Consider the following 12434-nt stretch of genomic DNA (forward strand, 5'->3'; position numbering starts at 1 on the left):
CTAACCTCCATGAAAGTATTTAGCTTCTCTTTAAACTCTGTTATAGTCCTAGCCTTCACAGCCTCCTCTGGCAAGGAGTTCCACAGGTTGATTACACTCTGTGTGAAGAAGAATATGAAGAAGAAGCATGTGAAGAGCACCACAGAGAGGCAAATATGCTGGGTGACAGACTGGGAGAACCTGCCTTGTAGGGGATATGCAGGAATTCCATCTGATAAGACAGCCAATGAGCTGCAGTGGTGGCAGGGGGTTTCTGAATAGCTGCTCCTCACCAAGACACCAGGTTGGAAGGGCAGAAAGATGTCTTTACTCCAGCCCTCCGGTCCTGCATAAAGGCAGTTCATTTGGCAGTCTTGTCTCCATTGGGTATTTCAGCCCCCACGACAGCAGCACCCGTTCTTAAACAGGGTAAACAACGGTACTGAGCAATTGGAACAGATGTAGCTTGCCCCAAGATGCTTCACGGATGCAAAAAGTGGCTTTGCCTGTCTACACTGGGGATTTGAACAGGGATGGCTGCCCATCAAAAGGTGTGGTCAGCACAAATCTCCTTTGTGTGCAAGGCCTTGGGCTTTGTACATGTCGAGGAAAAGAGGGCAGCATCTGACCTTGAGAAAGATTTTCCTTCCAGATAAGGCCCTGATTCAACAAGATATTTAAGCCGATATCTAGCAAATGAGCTCTCCCAATCATTTTAATTCTCCTGACTTTCTACACAGACTCTTAAACTTCAGTGAGACTGTTCACGTACTTAAAGATATACATGTGCATGGTGCCCATTTACAGAGAGCGAGAGAGAGTTACATTTAAGCATAAGTTACATTTAAGCATGAGTATTTTTCCTTACTTACTGCCCAGGAAAACAGAGCAGTCTCCCTTTCTGTATAGCATCAGGCTTATCTGTATCTTGCCTATTCTGATTGTTTTTACATTACATTACACAATACATTATTCTGCACCATGTTTTTTTTAATAGAGCTCATATTTTTATTACCGTTTTCAGATTTTTAAGTACAACTTCCATTGTTAAGAAGCTCACAAGCACCACATATAACGTACAAGAATTTTATTCATACATAACTCTTTCCCATCATCCATATCAAATATTACAATAATCTTTAAAATGAAATAAAATGTTCCCTTTACATCAAAGGAATTCTGCTGTTAAATGATTTCATTTCTTTTCAGATTGTTTACAACAGAATTGTAATTCAAATCTGATTTTCATTAGCTTTGCAGGTGCATAGCACAGTATCGGTTTTGTATGTGTGTATATTTAACTCTTAACAGTGAGATTAATATGCTCAATGTTTAAGTAATGCTGAATTATTTCCTGCATTTTATGCCAAACACTCACAATTTTTTACCAATATAGCAGCAGAAACGCAAGAGATAGAACAGCATACATGAGTGGGTAACCTTTAATTTTTTTTAATTACACAAAATAGGAAAATACAAAAATGGTTAAGCGAATAATGAATTTTGTACATTAATGTATTTTTCTGCTGGATTTTTATCTATATAAATGTTTGTCATGGCATTGCAAGTTGGAAAACCAAACATTTTGAATGGTCACATTTAATAATCCATGCAAGAAGCATATCGTAATAAACAATAGTAATAAATAGAGATTACTAGAATCACGAAAAACATACTGAAATAAATTAAATATCTTAAAATTATAATAGGCCTGATCCTGATGTCTATGTGTTTATGTAGCTCAGTGAAGATTACTCTGAGGATTGTAGTAACGAGCCTCAGGAGTTTTCTTAGTGGGAAAATTCCAAAAGGAATTTTTGTTAATTTAGAATACAAGAGCATAGTGAGCTTTTTCAGTCTTATAAAGCCATAGTCTTACCTAACTCCTCTGATTTAAAGAAGGTTCTGTTAGCTTATTTAATTTACAATTTCAGCATCTAAGGAAAGAGATGAAAAATTCTTACTGTCATCAAACACAAGGATGCCTTAAAAAGAGAAATATGGCTTTACCATAATAGAAACCAAGCAGATAGGTTTATTTATGATAGTTGGATGCACACTTTGCTATAGTGATCAAACTGAGTTTTCCTCCAATGGAAAAATTCCCCAAAGGAATGATTTAAAATGTTAAATTCTTGGCAGGCTGCACAGTAGGCAAAGGGCTGGTTGTGTCAAGAGCCCAACACAAGAGAACTCCCATGCCTGTGCAGAGCCACAAAAGTCAGTGGGGCTTTGCCCAGAGGCCTGGGTCCAAGCACATGCCGTTCATTAGAAGATCAGGACCTGACTGGTATTTTGTACAGTGCTCATCTTTTTTGATGAGAGGCAACATAGTCAATTCAGGGTTGATTCCTTTTAAGCATATGTCTGGCTTTCAAAAAACCTTGATCCTATACAAAAGCAAAGGCAATTTAACAGCAGTAAATGGGCTCTCTCTCAAATATTTTGTACCAAACTGCTGTTGAATATCTGTGATGTGCTTCTAGAATGATCTCTCAAGTTTTTTATATACTATTCAGAGGCGCTGATGATGATATTTTGGGGGTATAGATTGATGCTTCAAAGGTTTTAGGACCTGATCCAAAACCCACTACAGTCAATGGAAAACTCCTGAGCTTTAACTCAAGCTCTTAGGGTATGTCTACACTACAGTGTTATTTCGAAATAGCTTATTTCAAAATAACGCATCTACACACAAAAAGCATTTTGAAATGCATTTTGCTATTTCGAAATAGTGCGTCCACACTGAGTGGACTCTGAATTGCATTTAAAGCTGACTGGAACCAGTTCTGGCAGGGCATCAGGTCAGGACTTACTGTGTGGGGCTGCTGCCTGAGGCTATCTGAGGTCTGTGCTTAAAGGGACCCCCTTCCTTCCCCTCCCCCCCCCCCCCAGACAGCCTGTTCTCAGGTTTCCCTGCTTGCTTGTCTACCTTGATGAGGGTCAGAAAAGCATTTTGTCTCTGTATGCTCTGGATGCCCTCACTCAGGACACCATAGCACTTGGCAACATGGAGCCAGAGCTCCCCTGGGCACTCTGGTGCTTCTCTTGGATACGTTGCTGTGAGCCTAGCTGCACTTTCTGCAGGCTGCCATCCAGGAGGTCCATCGAAGGGCCGTGAGTATCCAGGAGGCCCTGTGGGAGAGTTTCCACCCTGAGGAGCACTAAGAGCCTCTCTGGTCTGCCCCACTGGGGGCTTGTGCCTCATTCCTCCCTCACGTCCTTCCACTTACCCATCCCTAACTCCCCTTTCTGATGTCAAATAAAATACACGTATTTTCATGAACACAAACTCTCTTTATTTAACAAAACTGGGGGCGGGGGGATGAAGCTCTGGTGAGACTGGGGAAAGGAGGCGGGAGAGGGAAGAAGAGAGGGGAGGAGGAAACCCGGGAGGAGGGAGCTGAAAGGGGGAAGCAAGGGGAAGAAGGGGAAGAAGGGGGAGGGAAGCTCAGGGCTCAGGGTTGGGGGTTTCGCCGGACCACCTTGATTTTCATGCAAACCTGCTCCTGGGTTTGCATGTGGCCTTTGGTGGCCAGGCTGACAGCCATCCTGCCATAGACAGCCGTGTTCCTTTGACTAGTGTGGAGATCATGGACATGGGGGGCATCCCCTCAAACCTGAATAAGGTCCATGATCTCCACCCTAGACCAGGAAGGCGCCCGCCTTCTCCAGGCCCTGGCAGGCTCCTGGGAGCTGGCAGACTGCTCCTGGCTTGCTGGCTCATGTTTTGGGGCCACTGGGTCAGGGGCAGTGACTGCTGGCTCAGGGCTGGCAGGCTTGGAGCTGGCACAGGCACTATGTCCAGAGTTAACCCCTTTAAGGGCTCTGTGGAGGGGGGGAGGGAGAGAAGTGTTCTTGGTTGAGGCCGGAGTGGCCACCAGGACACCCTGGGAAGGCTGGAGGCCCCCTATTTCAAAATAAGTGTCTACACAGCACTTATTTTGAAATAGCTATTTTGAATTTGGTTTTATTCCTCGTAGAATGAGGTTTACCAAATTCAAAATAAGTGCTCTGCTATTTCGAATTTATTTCGAAATAGTGGTTTGGCTGTGTAGATGCTAGGAAAGTTATTTCAAAATAAGGGCTGTTATTTTGAAATAACTTTGCTGTGTAGACAGACCCTTAGTTAAAAAGACTCAGGGTAACCCACTTTGGCAAGCAACAACTACACTCACACACTTACAAAAAATCCCACATCTTGAAATCTTTGTTTTCTAAGCTGAATTGGAGCAGGGCCAAATTTATCCCTACTGTAGTTCCAGGGCTTTCAAAGAACTTGTGTCAGGGACAAATCTGGACCTGTAGGTTTAATAGTCAAAATGACCTAAGGTTCTAGTCTTTCCTGGAGTACTGTAATTATCAAAATCTTCCTCTTGCCTTGCCCCTTACAATGTGCACCTGTCCTTTGTGAGGTGGTATTTTGTAAACTTCCCAGCTATATCAATGGAAGAGCATTTTAAACAGAAGGGCAGAGGGGCATGTATATTCCTTTAAAAATGTTTGACAAAGGATGGATAGGACTAACTTTCAGGAGTATGAGCTGAGATAAATGGAGAAATAGAGATTCAGAGGTATTTTTACGTAGTTAAAAATCCACAATGAAAGTATTTTACAGGGTAACACACGGCAATCTAACTTGGAAGCCGAAAACCTAACTATTCATAAACATTCCTAAAAGATAGTCTTATCCAAATGGTTGTCATCCTACTTTAATGATACATAACATCGGGATTTATATCCAGTGCATCAGACATAGACAGAAAAAGACACATAAAATACACACATTTTTTCTTTTCATAAAGCTATTGAGCTGCACAGGTCAAATTTAAGTGCACAGGGTCACACAAAGGCAGCATTCCCAATGGAACAGCTTAGACTGTAAGAGAAATGAAACTGTTGTATCTCTGAATGTTTCTCTTGAGGATTTCAGAACAAGGACCGAGTACGCGTTCAAAGCGGGGACGATCCAGCTTGACACACTTCAGTGGCCCACGTGCCACTACAGTAGCTGCCCTGGGACGATTGAGCAACAGCGCTATCTCCCCTAGAAGCAGAAATAAAGATACTGTCACATATTCTCTATTTCTTATTCTTCAGTGTGCACTATTGATATTCTACATTCCTTAACAAAAATCTCGATGGACACCTAACATCATTTGGTTGCAGGTACTGTTGTGTTATCCATGTTTGTGCCATTTAAAATTACTCTAACATTCATATTTTAATGATTCTTATTTACACTGATGCAGAATGACACCATCTCCAATGAAGTTAGTCAGGATTTACACCATGGTAGATGATAGTGGGATTTGGCTCTATATATACACAGGGAGATCAAACTAATTACCTTTCTAAAAATATTTTATTTCACTGATTTTTTTCTTACCAAAATAATCTGAGGGACCAAGTCTTCCAACTTCTACATACTCCTCATTATCAGATCTGCGCTGAAGAACAGAAGCTGTGCCCTAGAAAACATAATTAAAAACGTGAACAGTTGAATCCCTTTGCTAGATTGTGACATACTGTGCTTGTAAAAAAACCCATAAATCCAGAGTATTTCCCTTTGGCACTGCCTCAGCCATGTTCTTAGAGTACCAGGTATAAAGAGATGGCAATCTCAATCGACATAACTCCATTTTTAATAGAAGTAATAAAGAAGAAAAAAATTCAATAATACTGCACGGTTGGATACACTTTTACGAGTGCAGCTATTGTACATGTGGCGCTCCTTACTGAAATCATGAGGAGCTGTGGTTCTGTCCTTAAACGCTACCACAGTGACTTGCATAACTAGATAATCTACTATTGAAAAATGTATTTTGCATGAACACAGGGCCTTGTGAAAGGTGCAGGGCTGACAGACTCGAAGGCTAACAGGCTCAGAACATTTATATCACACAGGCAGCAAGAGAGGAAGCCCTGCAACTGTGTTTTGCCTTTCAGTCCTTATGCCTGTTCTGCTGTCAACAAGGGTCCTACTGTGCTCACTGCAAAACTGAACCAGGTCCACCCAACACCTTTCACACGAACCCACTAAACCTCCATCATGGTGTAATAATGCTTGATCTAACCTAGGATACATATGTGTCGGAAACTTAAGAGGTGAAAATCTTTATAGCTCATTAGCAGTCCCATACTTCATCCAATTCTCTGGTGAATTACATATTTTAATAAAATAACCAAGGGAAAAGCATTTCAAATGGAGCATCCAACCCCCAAATTCCCATACTATACTATATTCCTCTTAAAGGAAGATTTACGTTTTGTCTACACTACAGAGCTTTTAGCAACACAGCTGTACTGATACAGCCATGTCGCGAAATGTCAAGCAGCGTAGCCATTGTATGTGACCTCTTTTGCTGACAAAATATTTTCCCCACCCCAGTGAGTGGACATGCTATCCACACTGGCACTTACTGTAGCAAAACTTTTGTCTTGCAGGAGGGAGCAGTTAGCCCCCCTGGATAACAAAAGTTTTGTCGTTCAATTGCCAGTGCACACATGGCCTTAATGATACCATATGCTATTCCCAAGTCTTGTCTACACTACCATTTTTAATTGTGTAATCATAATAGCTTTAGGGATAAATATGTCAAGTAAACATTGTTCCTTAATCTACACTACAATTAATAATTGTGCTAGTTAACGCCTGTTAGTTAACACATGTTAAAACATGATTACAATCTGTAGCACAGGCAAGCCTTCAAAAGAAGTTCTTGGCATATATAAGTACTATTTCTTGCAGGAAATCTCATATTATTTTTGATGTACACCACAAAGTTCTCAGAGATGAAATAAAGAGGGTATCTCTGGCTTCAAGCCACCCATTCTTTTGTAGTAACAAAGAAAGGATTGACAAAGGAAATTTCAAGTCAGTGCTATAAAAATACATCTCAAAAGGATAAGGCAAAGAGGAAATGTATTTATTTTCAGTAGAAACTGATGAAAAAATAAAAACGATAAATGACCTAGAGACACGATTATTTGAGACAAGAATTATGATGATACCATAAGGACAGTGCAGGAGCAAAGGAAGCTTTGTAACCTAAGTGTGGAGCATCCATAATAGAGGATTGATCCAAATCTGCATCGTTTCCATCCTTTCCAAATCACCCCCAACAGACAACAATGGGCCTTATTATAAGAGGACAGAATGTGAATAAATAGGTTTATGTTTTCCCTTTTGGAAAAATAATACTTGGAGCCAAATTCTGCCCAAGCCAGGGCAGCGAAGGGGAACAGACTCAATGTCTGCTGTGTCATGTACCAGAAAGATTCTGCCAGTCAGGGGAAGGTCCACGGGGCACCATATGTTAATATATTTTGCTACTACTTAGTTACAAGTTGGCTCTTGGGGTGCAGATGACACAAAACTGCCGACTATTCTTCCCCAACCCACACCCCCAAAACTCCCCACTTGTTAGCCAGTTCCCTGCATTCTCCTAGCAATTCTGGCAAAAGGTTTCCTAAGCTACCACATGGCTGGATTTAGGGCCTGATCATACAAGCTGCTGAGTACCCTCAATTCCCATTAGTTGCAATGGAATTTGAGGACCCATTGCACCTTACAGGACTGGGCCTTAGTCTTTGTGTTTTATTCAAATGGCCTACAAACCAGAACAGAAATATATGGCTAAATAACCATGGATTTTTTTCTGGCATAGTTCAGCACAGTAACAACAAACAGTAATGGAATATTCAGTGTTATGTAAAAGATTATCATAATTTGCCTTCCTCTGAACATGTGCTACATTGATAAGGAAAAGTCACCCACAGTTTTCTTGCATCATGCCTTATTTCACAATAGATTACTTTTTTAAAAGCTCATACACTTCTTAAATGCTGGGCTAGTCACCAGGTTAATTTATAACCTTAACTTTTATATAGTGCGCAAATCAGAACGCAAATCTTGTTTCTAATCATGCCAGCAACCGCATGTAAATATTCAATAAGGTTTGAGCATTAGTTCACAAGTCCCCAGCATCTGTTGCTGTTCGTCATTTATCAGATTAATCCAGCACATTAAAAGTTAGGATCTCCTGTTGCTTCCTTACCAGTAACATGTGCTTAGTATAGACTACTAGACTGCACTGTTGACTTGTTCTCTTGGGTATCACAGTTTACAATATGAAGTACTTGCTTCAACAAAATTTCAAAAAAGAATAAACACTATGAGTAAAATCCTAATGCCAGTGAAGTCACTTGCAAAACTCTTATTGGCTTCAATAAGGGCAGGTTGGATTTCATCCCTAAAGAGCAGACACGGTGAAAACATGAAATTCACAAACATGCTATAGAGACTTCCCACTGATATGGGCAAAAGCCTACAGGATCAGTGTCCATACTGTTTTTAAATAAGCCAGGCTAACACTTAATTTGTTTCTCCATCAAAATACAGCTGTTCACATAAAACTATGGAAAGCAAATTTAGGGCTACCCATTGAGGTAAATGGATAGGGGGCAAAATATACTAACGTGATTTGGTGATTTTTAAAGTTCCTGCAAAAATCCTTTATTCTTGATAAACCTGTAAGAGGCTGGAAATACAGTAAGTGCACTGACATGTTCTTTGCCACATTAACTACAATAGCTCTCACAAAGTGCATGTGTACACACACATAAAATGCTTCACTCTCAGGAGTAACTAAAAGGTACAGAATCATCCTGCTATTCCTAAATGCCACATTAGCTGCATCCCATGGGCCCACCTTTGCATTTCTTTAGCACCCAATTTGCTGTGTGAGGCATGCAAGATGAGCCTCCATGATGAGTTTCAGTCTCTGTGCTTCTCTCGTTAGTTCCACCTGAGTCACAACCTGAAGAGTGGCAAAACCCTCACTCCTTCATCAAAGCATCTCTCTGAAATCTAAGCCTCTGGTCTCTTTCCCACTGTAGTTGTTCCAACATTTATTACAAATGAAAACCTGATAAACAAAATGAGAAGAGTACTGACTCTACTTGTTATACTTCCCAACTACCCATCCTGAGATAATGACAATATCAAGGAGCACTACTTGCATCTCTCCTAGTATCACCTTTTATCGGCCTCTTTTAATATTGTTAATATTTTGGATAGGGTCCATGTGATATAAAACTTCAATCAGTCAAGAGTTCTCTGAAGCAATTTCTTCCACTGTTCCACTGCTGTCTGCCTTTTTAGAAACACCGTGATATCTGCTGGAGAAGCACAGATGTGTCTGGGCTCCACAATAAACAGCTTGGCAGGCTAAAGCATATTCCAGATACATATTTTTCCACTCTTGTTTTAACAGTCACATACACTCTTCCCACTGCTCAGCAAAAACAGGTCTAGCATAGAGTCAAAGAAGTTTCCTGAAAGTCTGACAGCAGCACCCAGACGTAAGACCTGATTTGCCTCTTTTTTGCAATAGTTGCACAGTCCACACGTACATCCTTGGACAAGTGTCACGCTATAGCAAAAAGAAAAGGTTGTTTATAATTATCCACCCATAACCCCTCCAGTTTGCACTATGAAAAAATATTCAGTAGCTTTTGTCCCTAGGAACTGAGTCTGCTTTGACTCTGAAAGACTCCAGTGGTATATGTATAATAAGCCCATTGCAGAAATTAAATAAATCATAAAAACCCTACAACCCTTTATTTGCCATCAGTAATTGTGAATTAATTATTCCAAAACTAATTAGATATTAGTTTCCCCAGCCTCTAGCTCTACCCCAAGGTTTCACAGCCGTACTTCATCTTAGCTTACTTTTCAGATGCTCACAGCTGTCTACATCCATGTGTGTAGCCTGCAGAGCTGTCCTTAGGCATTTACAGCTGTGCAGGATGTCATATCACCACACCCACGGGAGGGAGAGGGATGTTGAGGCTGGGCTGCATAGGGCACCAGCACTGGTAGCCTGGCAACTATGTTAGCCTAGCAACCCCAACTTCTAACAGAAACCCTCATCTGCTTGAACAGTGCAATTGGTTCCAATCCTGGGAAGCAGGAGCATTTTCTGACAATGCTCAGAGAGCCTATGTGCCCTCTCTTCCCACACAGCACTTGATCTCAATGGGAAAAGATTGCAGGATTCACGGCTCCCTGGGGCAACTTGTGTGATCAAAGTTTTGCAGGATCTGGCCCTTTAAAGCTGTTCAGTTTAAAACGGTATCTTATACACTGATAGTTATTTCATCCTCCTCCACTGTAGAGCAAAACCTTTAGGCTATGTCTACACTCACGCCTTCTTGTGCTAGAAATATGCAAATGAGGCTAAGCGTGGAATATCACGGAGCCTCATTTGCATACCTAATGAGCTGCCATTTTGGCAGAAGAAGCTCTTGCACAAGAAGGAGCTGTCTACACTGCCCCTTCTTCCGCAAGAAAAACCCTCTTGCGCAATGCCACTATGCTGATTATTTTCAGGAATAACAGCATTGAGCAAGAGGGTTTTTCTTGCGGAAGAAGGGACAGCGTAGACGGCTCCTTCTGGCGCAAGAGCCTCTTCTGCAAAAATGGTGGCTCATTAGGTATACAAATGAGGCTCGGTGATATTCTACGCTTAGCCTCATTTGCATATTTCTCATGCAAGAAGCCGCGAGTGTAGACATAGCCTTAGTGTATACATTGTAACCATCAAGAGGAAATTTGACACCAATTAATAAATCAGTATTTTTGTGACGATATGAAGCTGAAGGCAGACAGGCATGTCTCCTCGCTAGCAGAACTTTGGGAGTGAAATGATAAATCTTTAGAGGATCTAGGAATTGTCCCATTCAGGCACTAAAGGAGGTCTCTATCTTCCCCTTAACTGATTTCATTAACCTCCTCTCCTCTCCTCTCCTCCATGTAAATACAGGGATCTTATTGCAAAAACAACAAGAGCAGCAACTCTCAAAGCAATGTGCCATTACCATCCACCATCATCACCCACACACTAAGGCTATGTCTAGCCTGCAGGCTTCTTTCGGAAGAAGCTTTTCTGAAGAGATCTTATGAAAACACTTCTTCAGAAAGAGAGCGTCCACACTGCAAAAGCGCATTGAAAAAGCAATCTGCTTTTTGGAAAGAGAGCGTCCACACTGAATGGACCCTATCTTGCATTTAAGCTGTGATTGCTGTGGACAGCATGGCCACCAGGGCACCTGTGCTTTTTCCTCTCTCCTCTTCTTTTGAAAGAACTCCCTCTTCCCTGTCCACACACGCCTTTGTCCAAAAGAGCACACGTAATTGCTGTGTGGACGTAAGTGAAGTTTATTTGGAAAAATGGCCGCTTTTCTGGAAAAAACTCTGCAGTGCAGACACAGCCTTAGTCACTCCCTTTGCAACAGTTCAGTGGCAGCAGTGAGTAATATTTATGAATGCCTTTCACATGCTCTGCAAAAATATATAACTTAGATAGGGCACCACAATTTAAGATATAAAAAGTAAATTACATTTTATAATCCATCGGTTTTCATCCTCTCCAAAGTAATGAGTTTTTTTATAGATGTTTTAAGTTCGGATCATAAAGCGCATCCCAGAAAGTTAACCACACACATTGTCCCATTTGGGTTCAAGGCACACTGGTAACACTGATAGGGCCTCATCCTTTATATTCTTAAACACCTGAGTCACTCTTCTTATACAAGTGTTCCCTCTGCCTTCAGTAGGACCATTGGTAAGGATCAAATTTCTCATCTATAGGATCATGGTCATTAACTGAGGGAGAATCTTTTTATTTTGATATTCTGTTCATATTTGGCCCAATCCAAAGTCTGATGGTCAACTGGAGTGGAATTTAGATCAGGCCTATTAGAGTACATCTACGCTGAAGTGCTATTTCAGGATACCAGAGGTATCTTTTGAACTCGTCCACTATTGCAAAATATAGCAGACATGCTATTTCGGCATCCCTGTAAACCTCATTGCACGAGGGATAAGGGATGTCTCGAAATAATGTTTTATTTTGAAAATTGGCACTGTATAGATGCACCAAATTTTGAAATAGCCTATTTTGAAAAAGAATCGAAATAAGATAGGTAATTTGCGTAACACAAATTGCATATCTTATTTCGAGATAAGGGTGCAGTGTAGATGCACCCCCAATGGCAGGAGAATCTTTAATAACAAATCACTGGCATTAAAGTTTTTTTTACTTTCCAGATATGTCTACTCTAAGGTATGATCAATATAATAAACAATGCAACACAAATTGGTATCCTACAACCTGTAACAATAAAGATAGGAAAGAAAATAATGAACAGTAATAAAGTTGGCAATTATGGAGCAGTTTCAAATGTGTTACAGTGTTTTAGAGGAACATAAACTCTGACAAATCAATGTAAACGTATAATTAGGCAGGATAAAAAAGAATCTGAAGAGCTACTAACCAAAGATTCAAAAACTAACACCACATTTTTTTAAGTACATCAGAAGTAGGAAGCCTCTCAAACAGTCCGCAGAGATATTGAACAAACAATGTGCTAAAGGAGCACTCAAGAAA

At 40.8% G+C, this 12434-nt stretch overlaps 1 protein-coding gene across 3 annotated transcripts in view; it reads right to left on the bottom strand.

Moving 5' to 3' along the window:
- Positions 1–892: 892 nt before the first annotated feature.
- Positions 893–12434, bottom strand: part of PRKAR1B (protein kinase cAMP-dependent type I regulatory subunit beta) — a 159511-nt gene continuing 147969 nt past the window's right edge. Inside the window, exons 11-12 of one of the 3 annotated variants that reach the window (XM_075899535.1) lie at positions 5369–5450; positions 893–5026 (exon numbers count right to left, since the gene is read on the bottom strand). In XM_075899535.1, the coding sequence (XP_075755650.1) occupies positions 4854–5026; positions 5369–5450 (255 nt within the window). In that variant the 3' untranslated portion in view covers positions 893–4853. The remainder of the gene's footprint in view (positions 5027–5368; positions 5451–12434) is intronic. The other 2 variants (XM_075899534.1, XM_014580848.3) reach the window with 2 other exon arrangements.

This window comes from Pelodiscus sinensis, chromosome 16, assembly GCF_049634645.1.
Source record: "Pelodiscus sinensis isolate JC-2024 chromosome 16, ASM4963464v1, whole genome shotgun sequence".
Taxonomy (NCBI): domain Eukaryota; kingdom Metazoa; phylum Chordata; order Testudines; family Trionychidae; genus Pelodiscus; species Pelodiscus sinensis.